Source organism: Erythrolamprus reginae, chromosome 7 (assembly GCF_031021105.1).
Source record: "Erythrolamprus reginae isolate rEryReg1 chromosome 7, rEryReg1.hap1, whole genome shotgun sequence".
Lineage (NCBI taxonomy): Eukaryota > Metazoa > Chordata > Lepidosauria > Squamata > Dipsadidae > Erythrolamprus > Erythrolamprus reginae.
Window position 1 is genome coordinate 47063413 of NC_091956.1, and position 21562 is coordinate 47084974.

Genomic DNA, 21562 nt, shown 5'->3' on the forward strand with positions numbered 1-21562 from the left:
TTAATCACTATAGAGATCAACCAGCTCAATTAACTCATTTATAATAAACTAGAATTAAAATTCTAGTTAGAATTCATTGTAAGAATTGTTGCAAGATGTACCTATCTCAGCAGAACTTAATAGGAATATACTGTACTTTTTCAAGAATTCACACTATAGAGTGGCATTGTTGTATAATAATGATGGTGGTGGACAAGCTTTATTTTGCTTGTATGCACCTCTTTTAGCAGATGAGCATGTATTTAAGTGGTATCATAAGGCATCCAGCTGTTTTTAAAATGGAAGAGTATGGGGAAGTATCACTTGAGATATCAATTTTGTAATTAATACTTATTTAAATTCCTTAAATTTAATTGATATAATTGCACTTAGGACTACCAGATCTAGGCTGCACAACTCCCGATGGCCACTAGATGGCAATAAATAATAGATTTTTAATCTGCATATTTGCCACCTAATTCTGATACTGTACTTCTATTATTAGATTGGAAGAAATACCAGGATCAAAACCCAGAGTTGAACGGAACCTCAGAAGCCTTCTAACCCAACATAGTGCTCAGTACAGACCCACTATGCATTTCAGTCAGTTATCAGCATCTTTTCCCCAAGAGATGAGGAACATAGCACCATGAAACAACTTAATTGATTGGTTAACAGTTCTTAACATTAGAAAGCTCTCTCATATCTAACCTGTATTTATTTCCCCTTGGGGAAATAAACATATTCCTCTCAATCATTTGTAGGCTAAACAAATCCAATTCCTCAAGTTGTTCTTCATGCTACTTTGTGTCAGCCTCTTCAGCTGACATTCTTACAATCAACTTCCTTTTGTCAACCCAAGATTACAGATCCCTTTGGGGGGGGGGGTTTCCACCTTCTGACGAAGTTGTCAGTAAGGGAACACAGGCATTGTTGGACCTCTGTCTCTTCAGAGTTAGATTTCCAACTGGAATTTGGAAACCTTTCATTATTGTGATCATAAGCCTTCTTTCAAAGTTGGGTCATAATAATAATATTAAAGAAAGGCCATATCTTCTGCTTGCTGAAGCCATCTATAATAAACTTACAGGGGGGGGGGGATCACCTTTTTTTCCTCTAGGATTATCTAGATGATGTCTGATACGAGTTTTATTCTGTTCATCAATTTGATCCAGTTCAAATCTTTTGGGAAAACTGAATCAATTTGATTCACAGCTTTAGTTTGATAATTTAATATGACATTCTGTTTTGCTTCAGAAATAACATTTAATTCAGACATTAAATTAATGCATTTTCAAATTAAATGAGTATTTTTCATAGCCTTAAAATAATATTTCCATCTATATTTATATCTATATATCCATATCTCTCTATATCTCTCTATATCTCTATATCTCTATATATGAAATGAGTATTTTCCATAGTCTTAAAAATATTTCCATATATATCTGTATCTGTATCTCTCTATCTATCTATCCAGTGAAGGACTACCAAAATTTTTACTATCACACTGTGGCCGTGGCTTATGCAGGATGCCCTGCATTTTCTTTCAACATCTTTCAGTGCAAACTGGGTGCTCTGGGGTGTTGCTTCCTAAGTGGACAGTTTGATTTCACAGAAGTTTGATTTACATGGAGTTATATTCTGTTGTTTAATTATTTTTTTGAGCACTACATATATTCTTGCAACATTGAAGACCAATTGTGCATCTATTGTGTAAAAAACAATATTCCAAAAAATCGGATTCATTCTCCTGATAATATATTATTAACGGGAGACACATCTGGTGATAGAAAATTTCTCCCCAAACTGACATTCCTCTTAGAAATGTTTTTATAAAGGTTAAACATTTATAAATTCATTATATTCTACCAAAATATATTGTCAACATTTTAGTATTTGCCATCTGATTTAATATTGTTAATTATTGCTGCATGTTGTATTATTTCTTGCACTATGTTGTTACATAGCTATATTATGTTTTAAGATTAATCTTAAAGAGATAGGCTTTTTAAAATGTTACTGTATTTAGAAATAATCATTTTTAATTTCTTGCTTTTGGGCACTGCCATGAATTGAAATGAGAAAGATGTTTTCCAGTTCCTAGACAAACTTGTTTATAAGAACCTGCATTAAGTATCATTTGCACCTTGAAGACTAACACATGAAGTAGAAGGTCATTATCACAATATATATATACACACATACATACATACATACATAAATATCTTAAAACATATATATATCCCTATTACATATAAATTATCCTATTTGTAAATTTATGCTTTTGATTGATATTTTTAAAATAAATTATAATCTTGCTACTTTAATCATTATGCTATATATTTGCCAGATCTTTTTCAATAATAATATAATATATATTTAAAATATACATTTTGTTGTGGTTTTAAATCATAAGATAATTTTAACACAACAGACAAAAATAAATATATATTTCCATTGGTTTATACAGTAAGTTTGACTCTTTAATTCAAAGTCTTTTGCAGGTGGTTTATTTGGCAATAATAATAAGGTCCTGGCATTTTCCCCCCAAGATGTATTGTCTGAAATGCAATCTATAGCCTTGAGATTTCCTCATTGTCTCCCATCCAATTCTATAGCTATAGGAGAGGAGATTATAAAAATTAACTTATAAATCTAATATAAAATGATGTGGTTATTTATTAGAATGAAATAAATTCAGCACTTACTAATAATTCTGAAAGATTACAGTATTGCTTGCTATATATATAGAAGTCAGACTTGAGTTGGATATTAACTGAAAAGAGAATTAATTACATTTTGGAATTTTTATTAATGCCAATTTTTAGTATATATGTCAAAGAAAATTGATTACTATATTTTTACAATACACAAGAAATAGAAATATTAGATTCCATGAGTTTTAATTAAGTTCTTTCCATTTTAAATGGTCTGCTATACATGAAGAGCATGAAAACGACTGATACATCTGAGTGTAAATACAAATGTACAAATGTAGATAACAAAAATCGACATTGATAGTATGGAGAACAAATGCTTAACAAGGTATTTTTATAAACCCGGCAGATCAGTAATAGAAAGAAGCGTACCTTGTCCTTGAGGAATTCCATAAAACTCAGCAGCTATTCTTGCTGCCTCTTTTCGATTCCCCTTTACAATATAGAAATGACTGAGTATTGCAAGGCTGATTTTTACAAAAAGTTTAAAGCAGAAAAGTGAAAGTATTGTAAAGTAGACATTGGATAGTTGTTGGGCAAAAGGCCGATTTTCCTCTACAACAGTCATTGCTGCACAAGAGTCTTTGTCAGTGTTTAGAAACAGCTCTGAAATATGTTGTTAAGATCATATGGCTCCAGCCAGACACTCCTAGGGAACAGCTGGTCCTGAGGAAAGAAAATATCAGCTGGTCATGATGTCTGCAGCTCAAAATATGAGGATTATTTATACTGTAAATAGCATTGAGTTCACTAGCACTCCCATTTGTTTGATGGTATTTAACTGAAGAATACATACAAAAAGCTTCAAGACATCAATTATAAGGGGCAAGTTTAAAAGGATCAATAAGCGCAAATACATCAGATTTTGTGCTGTTGAAGAAAGGATCTCAAATGGTAATATTTACATTATATAAAAACAGAAGGAAGAACAGCCAAAGTATACTATTCTCAGTCATAGTTCAGCTGGCTTTAAATTCTCTTTCTCGATATATTCTAGCTCCCATTGTTCTTTTTAAGTATCCTGTATCCATGAGAATTTCTGTTTCATCAATCAGCTATACCATTTGAACAGCATAAAGCATATTAAAATGCCCATTATGAGCTGTCACTGTTTTTTTTTAATTTTGGCCAAGATGAGAATGTTCCCAATTAGAGTCTTTGGAGAGGGGCGGCATACAAATCTAATAAATAATAATAATAATAATAATAATAATAATAATAGTCACTTCTACAGATACAAGTATACCTACTCTGATACAAGATTGTCTATTCTTACATTGCTGTGTATAGTCATGGTTTTTTTTCCATAATCTTAATTTCAATCTCCAGAATTTTGGACAGAATTCCTTAATACCCTCAAAGGATGGTATGGCTATTGATGCTGAATGGATCTTTTTTGCTATATTCTACTGATTATTTTATTATAATTTTTAAATGTATATGGGATTCTTCAAAATGAAATTTTCCTTGCAACTTAGAAAAATGAAAACTCCAATAACAAAAATAAAAGAACACAGTAAAGTAAAAGAACACAGTAAAAGATCAGGGAAAATTAGATAAAAGAAGACCAAACTAATTACAACAAGATATAGCCTTAGAATTAACAATAAAGCTATTGTGGTGAATATCTTCTGCCTTTGGGACTATCAACAGTAAATGAATCAGTAGTCAAGAACTAGGCAACAGACTAGTCCTTAGTATAGTAGCAATGAAGGCATTGGAAAGGATCAATATGTTAAGAGGTACCTATATCTACAAAGATCAGGATCATGCAGGCAATATTTTTCTTGTAAGGCTATATGGAAGCAAAAGTTAAGACTTTGGAGTCTTGACAATTCTGCGGACTAATGAGGATTCATACCGAGAGCCAGTGGTTAAGGCACTAGGTCAAGAAAGCAGGAAGCCATGAATTCATGTCCAATTTAGCCATTAAAGTCAGTTGGGTGACTGTGCCAGCCACTCTTTTGCAGCCCAACCCACCACAACAAATGGTCATGGGGAAATTAGGAGAAGGAAAAAGTATTACATGTGTTTGATGTCTTGAGTTACTTGTATAAATGAATGAATGAATGAATGAATGAATACATACATACATACATACATACATACATACATACATACATACATACATACATACTAACTACACATCTCTGAAGTAGTGGAAACAGCACTGTGCCAGATATATGGTAAATTCTGACCATGGAAAATTCTCTGGAAAAAGGAGAAATAGATTGCCTACAAGTACAGCATTATAGATGGCTGCCTTTAATGTAGCCTATATGGATAAGATTTGCTGAGTCTTATTATTTAATTGCTTTTAAAAGTTGCTTCTTAACTGTTTTTTAGACACTTGGAACCTTTGAAATGGCAAATTTTAGAATACCGCAAGAGTTTTCTTCAATCCTTAGTGAAAGTAATCTTAAATAAAAGGTTAATAAATATTTTTAAAAGAATTCTTTATGTTGGAATGAACAACAAAAGGGTATTTAGAATGCTGATTTTGGAAGGTTACAAACGGACTGAATCCAGATGAATGTGAAAGAATTATAAAATAAATTAATTAGTAATTAATTAATTATAAGAATCTCCTAATGAAAAAAATACGTTTTGAATTCTTAAAAAGAACATAAGATAGGACTTTGAAGTTGGATACTAGAAGGAACCAGAAGGAACTAAGGAGTATAATTAAGAATAACACTTAAATTTTACTTACTAATATAGAACGGAGTAGATCAGCTGTATTAGGGATATTTGTGAAATTGAACCCATGGGTTAATTTTTAAAATGTCTGCCACTATATATATTGTATACAGTGATACCTCATCTTACAAACGCCTCGTCATACAAACTTTTCGAGATACAAACCCGGGGTTTAAGATTTTTTTGCCTCTTCTTACAAACTATTTTCATCTTACAAACCCACCACCGCCGCTGGGACTTCCCAGAGGTCCAGAGGTGGGGTTTCGAGGACTTTGGTGTTTTTGCGATGCTGCGATTTCATTGATGCTCCCTTTGCTGGGAAACCCCACCTCCGGACTTCCATTGCCAGAGAAGTGCTCGTTTTTGCGATGCTGGGATTACCCTGCTGGGATTCCCCTGCAGCATTGAAAAAACACAGAAGTCCGGAGGTGGGGTTTCCCATGGAGGGGAGCCTCAGGGGAATCCCAGCAGTGCTAAAATGGGCGCTTTGGCTGGCAAAAGGGGTGAATTTTGAGCTTGCACGCATTAATCGCTTTTCCATTGATTCCTATGGGAAACATTGTTTCGTCTTACAAACTTTTCACCTTAAGAACCTCATCCCGGAACCAATTAAGTTTGTAAGACAAAGTATCACTGTACTATGTTTAAAAGATATTATGGAAAAAGAATATGTTTTATTGGACCAGACTGAAACTGATCTGAAAGCAGATATAAAAGTGACAGGTACAAGAATGCTACAGAAAAACACAGAATGGAACAACTTATCCCAGCCAACTTGCTTTGGCTTACCCATAATGGTCATTTCACCATGGGACAACTCACCAAGGGACAATTTAACAACTCTACTTAATTATTTAAAATAAAACATTTTAATTCACATTTCATTCTGTCTTCTTTTTGCATTCTTTTTTAAATGGTTCTATTCTATCATTTCTTTGATATTAGTGTAACTCTTGTCCCGCAGTGACTTGGCTGCAGCAAATTGTCATAGACTTGGAAAAAGATGCAACAATGGATATACAAACAAAATTCGCTGATGACAATCGAAATAGATTTATAAATAACAAACCATAAGAATGACCTGGATAACTCTCCTATGTTGGATTTATAAAAATCTTGCTAAAGCATTGTAGGAAGAAACAAAGAAAAAATGAAAATAAATAAATTCTAGAAAAATATTAGAGAGATTAAGGTTCAAGATTGTTAAAAGGAAGGAAGGAAATGTTTGCATATATGATCAAGATTAAAATAGGTACAGTATGTTAATTCTGATAATACTTATATATAGTTTAAAGAAATATTATACTGTATTTGCATAATAAAAAAGCTTTCTTGAAGCAGGAAACTTGTTTTAAGGGAAATACACTTTAGTTGTTGAGAGGTAAACGATAGTTCCAATGTCTTTATGGTTTAATTCCCCTTTATCCCAAGCTATCCTTTTTTGATAGCTTGGGATCTGTTTTGGAGCAATAGTTGCCAAGCATTCCAGCAATATCTGATCAAAATGACAGATAATCCTCGACTTCCAAGTTCGTTTAGTGACCTGTTTGTTTTAGTTGCAGCACTAAAAAAGTAAAAAGTAACACTTTGCTATTGCAGCACTGCCATGGTCATGTGACAAAAAATCAGATACATGGCAACTGATTCATATACAGTGTTCCCTCAATTTTCGCGGGGGATGCGTTCCGAGACCGCCCGCGAAAGTCGAATTTCCACGAAGTAGAGATGCGGAAGTAAATACACCATTTTTGGCTATGAACAGTATCACACAAGCCATCCCTTAACACTTTAAACCCCTAAACTACAATTTCTCATTCCCTTAGCAACCATTTAGATTATTACTCACCATGTTTATTTATTAAAGTTTATTAAAAATATATTTATTAAAGGTGGACAAAAGTTTGGTGATGACGTATGACATCATTGGGCGGGAAAAACCGTGGTATAGGGAAAACCCCCGCAAAGTATTTTTAATTAATATTTTTGAAAAACCGTGGTATAGCCGTTTTGCGAAGTTCGAACCCGCGAAAATCTAGGGACCACTGTATATGACTGTTGCAATGTCCCAGGGCAATGTGATCCACCTTTTGCTACTTTCTGACAAGCAAAGTCAATAGGGAAGCTAGATTCACTTAATAACCATGTTACTAATCAACTATAGTGATTCACTTAACAATTGTAACAAGAAAAATATTTCTCTAAACATATCCTAATGTTTATTCCTCTTCTAACAAGCTTTGGAAAAATCTTGAAAGATTGGACCTAACTATTCCTCACAGATACAGAAAAGGCATTATTGTGTTCTTGGACACTCTACTGCTAGAGAAGGAGGAATACTTTTTTTCTTGCAGAATTACCTCACAAACATAATTTGTTGCAAAATCACACCCATATATGTTGTGACTATAGCTCTAAGAATGTACTAGTCAGCTGTCATCAATATCTCATGTCTATTGTTCCACTCAGTTTCCATATGTCACTGGCTGGGTAGCAAAGAAATTATTCACGGGTGTATCATGCCCCATGGAATTTTGTGAGAGCTTTCTTTCCCCTCTAGCATTAGATTCCTCTTTACATATAAAAAACATTGGACTATTTTTCTTTTTTAGTGGACCTCAGTTGTACTTCCTGCTCTGTATTCTGATCTACCAGCTATTATCACTGTGTAGTATAATTATGTTTGTTGTATACTCTGGCTTCTTATTATTAAAGACAATTCCTTTGAGATGTTATTGAAACAGATTTTACAGTAGTGTGGTCAATATGTAATCATAGTCATATCTTCAAAACCTATAGCTAAGAACTATTGCTTTAATATGTAAATGCTGGCTCTGTTAAAAAGTGCTATTGCTAACATGTTGTAAGCCGCCCTGAGTCTAATGAGACGAGTAAAAATCGAGTAAGTAAGTAAGTAAGTAAGTAAGTAAGTAAGTAAGTAAGTAAGTAAGTAAGTAGCCAAAGTACTGTGCCTTTGTTTGCAAAACTTTAGGTATGTTAAGACAATCTGAGCTGTAATCTCCAGAACAACAGGAGATGGCAATTAACAGTTTTTTGAACTTCTTTGCTACCATCTGGTGTTTATTTGGAGTTGTTCTGCTAAAATATGTTTATATTAATTCATCAATATCTCATATTTCATCACAGCAGTGTCTTCCAGATTTTGGGTAACTCCTAAATCATTTTAGTGGGATGGGCAGGAGTTCTTTTGAAAAAAAATAGAGTAAAATACAAAACCTATTTTATATGAACCACACTGATGCAGTGGTTAGAATACAGTACTGCAAGCTACTGCTGCTGGCTGGCTGCAATTTGGCAATTTAAATCTAACCAGCTTACAAAACTTTTGCCAGACCCATCCTCGAATACAGCTCATCTGTTTGGAACCCATATCGCATCTCAGACATTAACACCCTTGAAAATGTCCAAAGATACTTCACCAGAAGAGCCCTTCACTACTCCGCTCGAAATAGAATACCCTATGAGACTAGACTTTCCATCCTGGGCCTAGAAAGTTTAGAAGTAAGACGCCTTAAACAAGATCTAAGTATTGCCCACAAGATCATATGCTGCAACGTCCTGCCTGTCGGCGACTACTTCAGCTTCAACCACAACAACACAAGAGCACACAACAGATTTAAACTTAATATTAACCGCTCCAAACTTGACTGTAAAAAATATGACTTCAGTAACCGAGTTGTCGAAGCGTGGAACTCATTACCGGACTCCATAGTGTCATCCCCAAACCCCCAACACTTTACCCTTAGATTATCTACGGTTGACCTATCCAGATTCCTAAGAGGTCAGTAAGGGGCGAGTACAAGTGCACTAGAGTGCCTTCCGTCCCGTCCTATTGCTCTCCTATATCTCCTATACCTTTCCTCTATTCCTATATCTCTTCTTCTATTCTTTCATTGATATATTCTATTCCTATATCTTCTTTTCTATTATTTCTTAGATATATTTTACTGAGTATCTCCTCTATAACCTCCATCATGTATTTTACTATGTGTATATTGATATATACCCACTAAAACCCTCATTGTGTATTGGACTAACTATCTAACTATCTAACTATCTATCTAACTAACTAACTAACTAACTAACTAACTAACTAACTAACTAACTAACTAACTAACTAACTAACTAACTAACTAAATAAATAAATAAATAAAAGGTTGACTCAGCCTTCCATCTTTCCAAGGTGGTTAAAATGAGGACCCAAATTGTTGAGGGTAATATGCTGACTCTAAACCTTTAAGAGAGGGCTGTAATGCAGATATAAAGAATTATATATAGAAGAAGCCTGAGATATTCAATACCACCGACAATACTACTACCCTTCAAAAAGATCTTGCCTATGTATACGAATGGCAAACAAGTGGCAACTTCAAATCTCAATCAAGAAATGCTGTCTTACACATTGCCCCAAAAAATCTGAACACAAAATACAAGCTGGAACGATACAACCTCGTAGATAGCCCTCACACTGTCAAGGTTCTTGAAGTATTCATCTCTAATGATCTAAGTGTCAGCGCCCACTGCAACAGCTTTGCTAAGAAGGCATGAAGAGTGGTTAACCTAGTCTTGCGTAGTAGCTTCTTCTCTGGTAATATTGTACTTTTAATCAGTGGATATAAAACATTTGCTAGACCAATTCTCGAATACAGCTCATCTGTCTGGAATCCATATTACATATTGACATTAATATAATTGAGAAGATCCAGAGATATTCCATGAGACAATTACTGTACTCGTCTGTTCACAACAGAATATCTTATTCCACCAGACTGAAATTTTGGACCTAGATAATTTAGTACTACACCACCTTTGCACACAAAATTATATGCTACGTCGATCCAGTTTAAACCAGGAGGAACCCAACCCTGCCCCAAACCTTTAATTTTAAACTGTCTACTATTGACCTCACTCCGTTCCTAAGAGGTCTGTAAGGGGCGTGCATAAGCGCACCAGTGTGCCTACCCTCGCTGTATTCATAAAGTATGATGTACTCAAAACCATGTTTGTAATTCTTGTATATTCTATGCATGGTATGTATGTATGTATGTTTGGTTTTTATATTAATTGATTTTTAATCATCAATACCAAATTACTATTGTACACTGTTTTATTGTCGCTGTTAGCCGCCCCGAGTCTCTGGAGAGGGGTGGCATACAAATCCAATAAATAAATAAATAAATATTCATTCATATATACTTTGTCTGTAATCATATACACGCTTGACAAAATAAATAAATAAAATAAAAATAAACTAACTCGCCACACCAAAGTTGGGAGTCACATTTCTTTTCTCTTTAAAACGCCTTTTATTGTGCTGAGAAAGATAAGTAGCAGCATCCTCTGTCTAAAATTTGCCATTTCAATGTCTGCTTATTATCTGGTTTACTGCAGCAGAGAATATGGCCAGGAGGGGAGGGGGGGGGAGCTCAACCAGAACTTGTCAATAAGCTCCGCCTCGCCATTTTAGGTCGAGGCATGCAATTCCTATCGTCCTCCCCGTATTTCCAATGAGCTGCGCCCGGTGTCTTTCCAGTAGCCTCTCAGAAATAAATAAGAGCGGGGCAGTTAATAGACTTTTGCATCGCAAAGGGAGTGAACTTTCCACTGCGATCCCGACAGTGAGAAACTAGCGTTAACACCGCTTTCCAAAGGAGTCAGGATAATAGTTTCCAGTGAGACTTAATGCGTTGGAGTTATTAGGGCAAATACGCTGGATTTTCCGATGCGGTAAAAACTGACTTCTTCAGTTCGGCGTTCGTGGTCGCTTGGAAAGCAACATTTCACCTCAGGAGGACTTCCGGTCACTCTAACTTTCCTATCTCTATGGAGGAAGTCGAGTGAAAGATGGATGCTGAGGCTCATGGGACTTGTAGGCAGTGGAATCGTGAGGGGATATTCCGCCTATGGGCGGGCTGAGGCGGACGGGTTTTCCTTGGGCCCTCCTCTCGCGGGGTGGTTGGGCGGGTTCGTTACCAGGCAAGGTGCTGCGTTGGGCCTCCCTTTCTCTTCAATCGCGGACAGTGGCGGTCCAAGCGGCAGCCTTTTCCTTTCGGATTCAGGTCCCCGTGCCTCTGTCTAACTCGAGTCTGCCGGCCTCCCTCTCCGTTACTCCGGAGCTGAGGCCTGGGCAGCCCGGAGGGCAAGAACAAGAAGCGGACAGTTGCTACCTCGTACGCGTGTGTGTTGTGAGGGCTGGAGGGACGGCGGGGAGATGAACACCGTTCTAACTCGAGCTAACTCGCTCTTCGCCTTCTCGCTGAGCGTGATGGCGGCGCTGACCTTCGGCTGCTTCATCACCACCGCTTTCAAAGAGCGCTCCGTGCCCGTCAACATAGCCGTCTCCCGCGTCATGCTGTGAGTGTGTGAAGGAGGGAGGGCAGCGGCACAGGCGGCCCTTCTCTATGCCCGGAGATGGAGACCAGCAGCCCTTGTTCCAGCGTGAAGAGGGCGAAATGGAAGGAAAACGCAGTTGGATGCGCCTGTCTGCTTTTCAGAATTCTTTAGGGCGTTAGTCTTTATGGAGCCATGATGCTTTGGCAACTCCAGCTGTCACAGAGTGACTTGAGTCTTACGGGTGCTGAGGTGTATTGTGGAGTAACAACAACCCCCCCCTTTGTTTCACCCGTTTTCTAAATATCTCCCTTTGCCCTGGTGCTTGCTTTTAATATACAGTAAAGCCTTTATATAGACTTACAGGAATTGATAGAGAATAATTCTGACATCAGCGTCTCCTTTTTGATTGTTTGATTGTTGACTGTTATATATTATCCCACTCCTTTAATATATAGCTGCTTAGTTCACATTTAAAGGAACCCTGGCAAACTTCTCTAGCTCCCTATTTTATTTCAGTTATGTCTTAATCTGATTTTTTTTGTAGATTGTCAGTTTCAGAAGTGTGGCCTTTCCTTCCTGTTCTGTCATTTCCTTTTTCTTTAAGCCAATGAATGAACAACACGAACCCTCCAGAGCTGTAATCTGCCTTCTGGCAAGCTCCCCTGAGACTGAATGCACAGAAAGGCAATTCAGTTTAAAAATATCAGTTGATGTTTATATTGACAGCTTATTGGCTAAGCATATCCCAGTTTCTAAGAAGTTGATGAAGAAGATGAGTGTTATTTTGTAATATCTTGCTAGCTAGCAAAATAAATCCTATTTAGATACACTTTTCTGAAAATTTCAGTAGATAGGCTTATGAACTATGGATTTCATATACATAACATGGTTAAAGTGTGCCGTGTAAACTGAACTGCATCAATGAAATGATGGAAATACAGAGAAAATACATTTATGATCTTTCTTAAAGTGAGCCATTTGGGTGAAAAATGTAAAAATATGGTCAGATTCTCATTCTATAGTAATTGTATTAGTAAAAACTAAGTGCTACGAAAACTAAATTATATACTTGGCTATCACAGATATTGAATTTAATTTACTTGGCATGTTTTGAGTAGTTTCTTTTAAACAAATCATTGTGTTGATTATACTGGATATTTATATTGCTTACGTGTTTATTATAAGAAATATTTAAGATAGTTTACAAAAGCATACATTGTAATCTACAAATAAATGTCACATTATTTAAGATTATTTAACATAATAAATTACATCTAAAAGAGTCAATGTTTGAAAAGAATACATGAATAATATTGAATAATACTTTTATTTTATTTTATAGAAAAAATGTAGAAGATTTCACTGGACCAGGTGAAAGAAGTGACCTTGGAATCATTACTTTTGACATTAGTGCAGATATCCTTTATGACAAATGTTAGCATTAAGAGAGTAGAATGTCTTATTGGCTTTAGCCGAACAGGTAAACTGACATCAACTCTTACCTCCTTCACTCGTAGCAAGAAGTGCGAGGCACACTGCCTCCAAAATCGATAGATGTGAATATTAATGTGTGCACAAAACTCTGCAATGTTTTAATTTCAAATGTGATCGTCCATTCAGTTGCTTATGGAAAAGGAGTTTCAAATCTTATATTGAGTTTTCTGCCATGTATAATAATGGGAACTGGAAACCGCTCATTTATAAGAAAAGGTGGAAGCAATTGTTAAGCATAATTCTTTGAAGTTGTAATCATGGAACTGATTATAGCAAAGATGCAGCAGTAGTAGATTTATTTCTATGCAAGTTTAATGAAAATGCAACACCAGTATTCATTTCTTTGGCTATTGTTTTGACGCTTTTTCCTGATGATCATGCTTAGACTTTGCATACTTCCTGCATTTGACTGTCTGCCAACAAAGCTCAATAAATAACAATTTTGCACATGGCAACTTGAAAGTTCAGCAACATAATAGCATTGCTGTTAATCATGTCAAGAGGAAAAATAGTCAGTTACATTAATTGTGTACATTGTCATTTACATTAATTGTAAATAGCAAATAGCAAAGAATGCAAAAAAAAAAAAGCAAATAGCACAGAATTAAAAAACACAGATAAATTGAAAAATAATAACCTTACTAACCAAATAGGTAACAGTCTTTTTTCTTAAGTAAATAATGATTCCTATGCTTCCTCCTTTTCCCTTCAATTAGTGCTATTTTATTAGATAATACCATCTCTGTGGCATTGTGATTTTTTTCCTAAAAGCTAAGTACAGGATGTTAGAGTGTTCAAAGCACTATGTAATGAAATGGTCTTTTTCAGTTCCCAAATCAAAGTAAAATTGTGCACTGTATGTTCTGAACTCAAAACATTCTAAATTGTCATTCTTGGTTCAGAATATTTGCATACTTCTAGTGAGCACTTTCTCTGTTTTCATTTCTACTCTACCAGCTTCTAACCAGCAGGGTTTTAGGGCTTGTTGGAATGCTTTGAGTTTGAATAATGTTCAGACTTGCCGATCTGTGTGTATAGTTTTTTTCTTTCTTTAAATAGAAGCTTAGCTTGTTGAGATTTGTACTGAATGTGAATATTTTAAAAAAAGTCATATTCTGAAACAGCATATGTTCCTTATCTTTTTCACATCTGCAAAGTATATTTGATTGGAATGTGAAACAGTTATTTCTATATTTATCAGCAGAATATTCAACAAAGAATAATGTAAGTGTGCATTTAACAGTGAATAAATGGGAAATCGTACTAATAATTTCATGCTATTAGAATTATTGATCTGTATAACAGTAGCACAGTGGGGGGGGGGGAAGTATTTAGTCAGATACCAATTGTGCAAGTTCTCCCACTTAAAAAGATGAGAGACGCCTGTAACTGACCTGTAACTGACCTCAACTATGAGAGACAACATGAGAAAAGACATCCAGAAAATCACACTGCCTGATTTTTAATGAATTTATTTGCAAATTATGCTGGAAAATAAGTATTTGGTCAACAATAAAAGTTCATCTCAATACTTTGTTATATATCTTTGTTGGCAATGACAGAGGTCAAAGTCCTCACAAGGTTGGCACACACTATTGCTGGTATGTTGGCCCATTCTTCCATGCAGATCTCTTCAAGAGCAGTGATGTTTTGGGGCTCTCTCTGGGCAACACGGACTTTCAGCTTCTTCCAAAGATTTTCTATAGGGTTGAGATATGGAGACTGGCTAGGCCACCCCAAGACGTTGAAATGCTTCTTAGGAAGCCACTCCTTCATTGCCCTGGTGGTTTGCTTGGAATCATTGTCATGCTGAAAGACCCAGCCGCATCTTCAGTGCGTTTGCTGATGGAAGGAGGTTTGCACTCAAAATCTCATGATACATGGCCCCATTTATTCTTTCATGTAGATCAGTGTTCTGTTCCCTTTGCAGAGAAACAGCCCCAAAGCATGATGTTGCCACCCTCTTGCTTCACAGTAGGTATGATGTTCTTTGGATGCAACTCAACATTCTTTCTCCTCCAGACACGATGAATTGTGTTTCTGCCAAACAGTTCTACTTTAGTTTCATCTGACCATATGACATTCTCCCAATACTCTTCTGGATCATTCAAATGCTCTCTAGCAAACTTCAGATGGCCCCAGACATGTACTGGCTTAAGCAGGGGGACATGTGTGGCACTACAGGATCTGAGTCACTGGCGGCGTATTGTGTGACTGATGGTAGCCTTTGTTACATTGGTCCCAGCTCTCTGCAGATCATTCACTAGGTTCCCCCGTGTGGCTCTGGGATTCTTGCTCACTGTTCTTGTGATCATTTTGACCCCACAGGGTGAGATCGTGCGTAGATTATCAGTGATCTTGTATGTTTTCCATTTTGTAATTAATTGCTCCCACAGTTGATTTCTTTACACCAAGCTGCTTGCCTATTGCAGATTCAGTCTTCCCAGCCTGATGCAGGGCTACAATTTTGTTTCTGGTGCCCTTCAACAGCTCTTTGGTCTTCACCATAGTGGAGTTTGGAGTGTGTCTGTTTGCGGTTATGGACAGGTGTCTTTTATACTGATAACAAGTTCAAACAGGTGCCATTACTATAGGTAATGAGTGGAGGACAGCCTTTTAAAGAAGAAGTTACAGGTCTGTGAGAGCCAGAAATCTTGCTTGTTTGTAGGTGACCAAATACTTATTTTCCACCATAATTTACAAATAAATTCATTAAAAATCAGACAATCTGATTTTCTGGATGTGTTTTCTCATGTTATCTCTCATAGTTGAGGTCTACCTATGATGTCAATTACCGGCCTCTCTCATCTTTTTAAATGGGAGAACTTGCACAATTGGTGTCTGACCAAATACTTTTTCTCCCCACTGTACATGAGTAGATCTTTTACTTCTTACATTCTCCTTAGTCATCAAAATAAATCTTAGAACATATTCTGGCAATAACTAAAAAGCAGCAGTTGATTATATTTTGAGGTTGTTCTTTGATGGGCTATTACATATGATGCATTGTAATTTGCATCATTTCATTTTCCTGAATTAACTATTTATTTATTTAAGAGAATTGATATGGCTGTCCACACACTGTCAGTGACTCGGGGTGGTTTACAAAGATAAACTATAAAATGTACGTATGTAAAAGTTTATCCACATTCTGAAAGTTAATTTACCTGATAGCTCTAGCTTGAATACTGTTTGATAAACTCTCTTAATAGAAGAAAGCAATTTGGATGTCATATATTGGCTTCCGTTTTCAAAATTTAACTCTTCTTAATCAGAAAGGACAGCAACATATGATAGAGATTACCCATTTAATCCTTCAAGTCAGGGGTCCCCAAGGGATCACTGCAGCCTGATGCCAGCTATAGTCTTTTCAGAATCAGTCCCAACCTGCATTTGTGAAAATAGCGTGTACACATGAAACCATCCTCACTGCACCCTCTTGCACCGCTATCACCATCAGTTTGCTGAGCCAGAAAGTTTGGAGACCTTTGCTTCAAATGATAAAACAGACTCCTGCGTGCTTTTAATTTTCAATTTTTTACTGCTTTTATATTTTTTTTTACCACCGTGACTTATTAAGGAGATGAGTGACATCAATTTAATAAATTAATTAAAACCTAATCTTTCTGTTTACAATTTTATGGGTTGAAATATGATATTGTCCATTGCAACTATTTATAATTTTTCTTCATTATAATTTTCCCATACCACTGTTTCTTTTCTTTATAAGAAATACCTTTCCTTAGAAAAAAAGGGTCTAATATGATGCTTCCATACTTTTCTACATTTTGCCAGATACTGCTGTATTTGCGCAGTAAACATGTAAACATTTAATTTTATTTTCTGAATAATGTTGTGAGTAAGGTACACTTGTAATAATGTTTTTCATAGTGCTCACTTTTATACTAATATCACAAAACAAATAGTCTTTAGCATTTAATATTTAGTTTATTTCTTTATTGATTTTTTATGATGCTTCCAGGGAAATTATATAGAAAAAATATGGCTACTGTTATTATGTAAATTCAACCATCTCAATATATCCAGAGATATCAGTAATACATCAGTAATAAGATTTTTAGCAGTGCATTGTTTTCTTTTTAGAGGTTTTACATACCTATTTTTAATCATCATCATTATTTAGAATATGTCCCTTCAGCTCTCAATTGCCTGTGCATATGGGGATATGCCCATGCTTGAAGGAAGCCCTTCAAAAAACACCTTTTGTGCCTCTGTTTTAGTGGTTCCATACAGCTTGATATTAAATGTATTTGTTTAATTTAATTTACTTTAAATTATTTTAAATGTTGCAGAAAAGATTTAAAAATTGCAGATTAATCCACTTTTATATTCTACTTCCAAGCGCACCACTGCGTTGTACTTAATAGCTGACTTTATTTAAAATTGTACTGTGAACAAAATCATTAAATGTTTCTATATTCTGCTTTCTTCAGATGTATATTTTATATTGTTTTTGTTGATAATAACTTTTTAGTTTTAATTGTAGGCATTGAATCAAGTTGTCCTTTGGGACAAAATTATCTTGAGAGGAGATAACTCAAAACTGCTTTTGAAAGATATGAAATCAAAATACTTTTTCTTTGATGATGGAAATGGCCTCAAGTGAGTAAATTTCCCCTTACATTATTTATTGATATATATTTGTGATATATATACCCCAGGATAAAATATGCAGTCTTATACAGTCTTCAACAGTATATTTCTATTACATCTGAGCCTCTCCAGCAGAATACATGTCATCCTTAACAACAATAATTGGGATTGAAATTTTCATTGCTAAGCAATGCACTTGTATAATACAACTTCATGCGATTGTATAATTTAGCAATGACAATTTTGGCAGCCCCATTGCTGTGGTTAAGCAAGGATCACAAGGACCTCCTTGATACTTCTTGCCAGCTTCTAAAAAAATGAGGTCAATGAGTAAACCGGCAGGAAGTTGAAAGCATAAGCATGCCCTCATCACCTCGAGGTTCGACTACTGTAATGCTCTCTACATGGGGCTACCTCTGAAAAGTGTTCTGAAACTTCAGATCGTGCAGAATGCAGCTGCGAGAGCAGTCATGGGCTTACCTAGGTATGCCCATGTTTCACCATCACTCTGCAGTCTGCATTGGCTGCCGATCAGTTTCTGGTCACAATTCAAAGTGTTGGTTATGACCTTTAAAGCCCTTCATGGCATTGGACCAGAATATCTCCGAGACCGCCTCCTGCCGCACGAATCCCAGCGACCGATTAGGTCCCACAGAGTGGGCCTTCTCCGGGTCCCGTCAACGAAACAATGTCGGTTGGCGGGCCCCAGGGGAAGAGCCTTCTCTGTGGCGGCACCAGCCCTCTGGAACCAACTCCCCCCGGAGATTAGAACTGCCCCTACTCTTCCTGCCTTCCGTAAACTCCTTAAAACCCACCTTTGCCGTCAGGCATGGGGGAACTGAAACATCTCCCCCTGGGCATGTTTAATTTATATATGGTATGCTTGTGTGTATGTCTGTTAGTATATGGGGTCTTTCTTAAATCTTTAAATATTTTAAATTGTCAGATTATTTATGATTTGTTTCCACGTGTTGTGAGCCGCCCCGAGTCTTCGGAGAGGGGCGGCATACAAATCTAAGTAATAAATAAATAAATAAATAAATAATAAATAGCTAGGCCCCATGGGAATGGCTACTGCTTCCTGTGGGAAGGCACGCAGGTAACTACAATGGCTTGTGGACAGGTGGATACCAGGGTGTGCAGACTCATGTAATTCATAGCCAGAGTTCTCAGGAGATAAAGTGTAGGCGAGCAACTTACAAGAGTGATTTATAATCTTCCTGCTAGCTTCCCCATTAATTTTGCTTGTGGGAAGCTGGCAGGAAAGGTCACAAAATGGTAATCATGTGACCATGGGGCACTGCAACTGTCAAAAATACAAGCTGGTTGCCAAGCACCTGGATTGCAATCTCATAACAGCTGTTGTGCTGGGATACCTAGAACTTTTGAGGACTGCTCATAAGTACTGTTGTTCAGCACTGTCATAACTTTGGATAGTCATTGAATGCGTGGTCAGTAACAGGACTACCAAAAATAGATACTTTTTTCTTTCGAGATAAGTCATGTTGACCATTTATTATAAATGCTTCAAGTATCTAATGTATCTCTAATATAATTTACAGAAGTTCTCTTTATGTATTTGATAGACTTGTTTATGAATATTAACCTGACTATAAGTCTTGAATGTCTAATGAGTTTCCTTGCATTACATGACCATAATAAAGAGATGCAAGTTTCATTTTTCTCAATATGAAAACTGAACATTACAGTTCATAATCAAATTCTTATTAAATTGAATTAATGAATTTTTATGATGACCTGGATATAAGGCAAAGCATTTAAAAGGCATGTTTTCTGAATTGTAAAGTCACAAACAAGGTGCTTCCCAAAAGTCTGACAAAGGTTGAATTGCTTCAAGGGCATTCTTGAGTATATATAGTTGTTTGTACACAGACAAGCCTCTGAGTGAATGTGAGTGCACGTGCGTGAATAAATTAAGACCCTTGAATCAGCCTTGCCAAGTGTAGAAACATTGATGCCTCAACATTTTGAGGAGGGGCCCTTACACAAATGCTTTTTGAATGATTTGCATAGCAGCTGTTTATCATTTTACTTAGTGTAGCTTTTCATGTAGCCTAAAGTAATTAAATGTTTATTTTAATTTGTTGTTCTAATTACAGGGGCAACAGGAATATCACTTTGACTCTCTCATGGAATGTCGTACCAAATGCAGGAATCCTACCTCTTGTAACAGGAGCAGGACACATATCTGTTCCATTTCCAGATACTTATAAAACAGCCAAAAGCTATTAAAATTATTGATCTGAACCTTGAGTAACATATTTTTATACTTGTACATTATAAATTTTATCAATTTTTAGTCTCTTGCCCACTGCAATTCAAAGGTACTGTACTTAAATTTCTTTAGGCTTAGCTGAGAGGGAGGGACATTTTGTCAGATTTGTTTTCAATTAAAAAAGATGAAATTCCAATCTCAAGGAAAGGTGGTTGTTTAAATTTGAGAAAATGATTTTGTGTTTACTATTGGGAGAAAAATACCTTTCTTATGAATAAACTTTTTGAAATCAGAAACAATTTGGTTTGAATGAGTTATCTTATTTTTCCATTTTTTCTTTAAGCATCCTTATTTGAAATATCAGTATTGCCACTATGGCATATTGTTATACAGAAACAAATTTTGAGTAATTTTACTGTAACAGCATTTATTGAAACAATTTTTTTTGTAAAAATATTTTATAAAAGAAATGGAACATGAACAAATTTTCTTAAAATGATGCAACATCCTTTAAAAAAACTTCACAGTTTTTAGGAGTTGCATTTCGGATTGATATTGGTACTAAAAATTCAGGTGGCGTAACTTTGTGGAATCAATTTTGAATCTGATCTTAGGGCAAAGTAGGTTTCACAAAAGCGGTGGTGATTGAGATTAGAGAAAATACACCATGAGATATATCATTTCATTTAAAAATGAAACTGCAATTCTTAGATAAAACAGCAAAAATTCAACTCGTGCAGTATTGACTATGTAAAATATTTTTTATTTTGTCAAAAAAATCTTATACTTTCCATTTTTTAAAACTTGTTTCATTCTTGTTTTGCTCTTCAAAGCAGTGGTCAAACTAATCTGATTTGGATTTGTAACTATTTGGACAGTATTTTTAGTCCATCCCTATTGACAAATGAGATATTTAAAAAATACACATTTTCTCTTTTATCAGTTACACTACTACAAAGTATGTATAAATTCTAAAAAAGTATACTTTCTGAACCATTTCAACACTTGCCATGATGTAACCTTTAGATTTTAGATTTCTCCAAGGCACTCTTGCTTATTGTGTCTAAGGAAAACCTTTTGGTTGCATAGAACATTTTATTACACTTCAGATGTTTCCCAAATGCCTGCTTTCCTTTTATATATGATATTCATTCTTTTAAACATTTCAATCTTATACCACTGCATCTTTATATTAAAATGAGCATGAACAAAAGGCTTAATGTGATTAGATACAGGTTACTTACTATAAGTGATCTAATTAGTTTTAATGCTTTAGCACAGTGTTTCCCAACCTTGGCAACTTGAAGAAATTTGGACTTCAACTCCCAGAATTCCCCAGCCAGCATTTTCTGGCTGGGGAATTCTGGGAGTTGAAGTCCAAATATCTTCAAGTTGCCAAGGTTGGGAAACACTGCTTTAGCATACGTATCTGAGGGAGATTAAAACCTGGAGGAAGGTTACTAAAAGC

General features: G+C 35.7%; 2 protein-coding genes across 2 annotated transcripts in view; one reads left to right on the forward strand and one right to left on the reverse strand.

Annotated features, from left to right (window-relative positions):
• The window catches only part of ASB5 (ankyrin repeat and SOCS box containing 5), a 75868-nt gene extending 64593 nt beyond the window's left edge, over window positions 1-11275 (reverse strand). The window contains exons 1-2 of the mRNA XM_070757453.1: window positions 10683-11275; window positions 3072-3365 (exon numbers count right to left, since the gene is read on the reverse strand). Of these exons, the coding sequence (XP_070613554.1) occupies window positions 3072-3267 (196 nt within the window). The 5' untranslated portion in view covers window positions 3268-3365; window positions 10683-11275. The remainder of the gene's footprint in view (window positions 1-3071; window positions 3366-10682) is intronic.
• On the forward strand, window positions 11001-20393 carry SPCS3 (signal peptidase complex subunit 3). The gene is made up of 5 exons (XM_070757454.1): window positions 11001-11771; window positions 13093-13166; window positions 14392-14468; window positions 17752-17867; window positions 19979-20393. The coding sequence occupies exons 1-5, from the start codon at window positions 11629-11631 to the stop codon at window positions 20109-20111; spliced, it is 543 nt and encodes a 180-aa protein (XP_070613555.1). The 5' UTR covers window positions 11001-11628; the 3' UTR covers window positions 20112-20393.
• Window positions 20394-21562: the final 1169 nt, after the last annotated feature.

Coding starts and splice junctions, on each gene's coding strand:
- SPCS3 (XM_070757454.1), top strand. CDS start 11,629: ATGAACACCGTTCTAACTCGAGCTAACTCGCTCTTCGCCTTCTCGCTG. Junction 13,167..14,391: donor TACTTTTGACATTAGTGCAG/ATATCCTTTATG, acceptor TATCTTTTTCAC/ATCTGCAAAGTATATTTGAT. Junction 14,469..17,751: donor AATATTCAACAAAGAATAAT/GTAAGTGTGCAT, acceptor TTTTAATTGTAG/GCATTGAATCAAGTTGTCCT.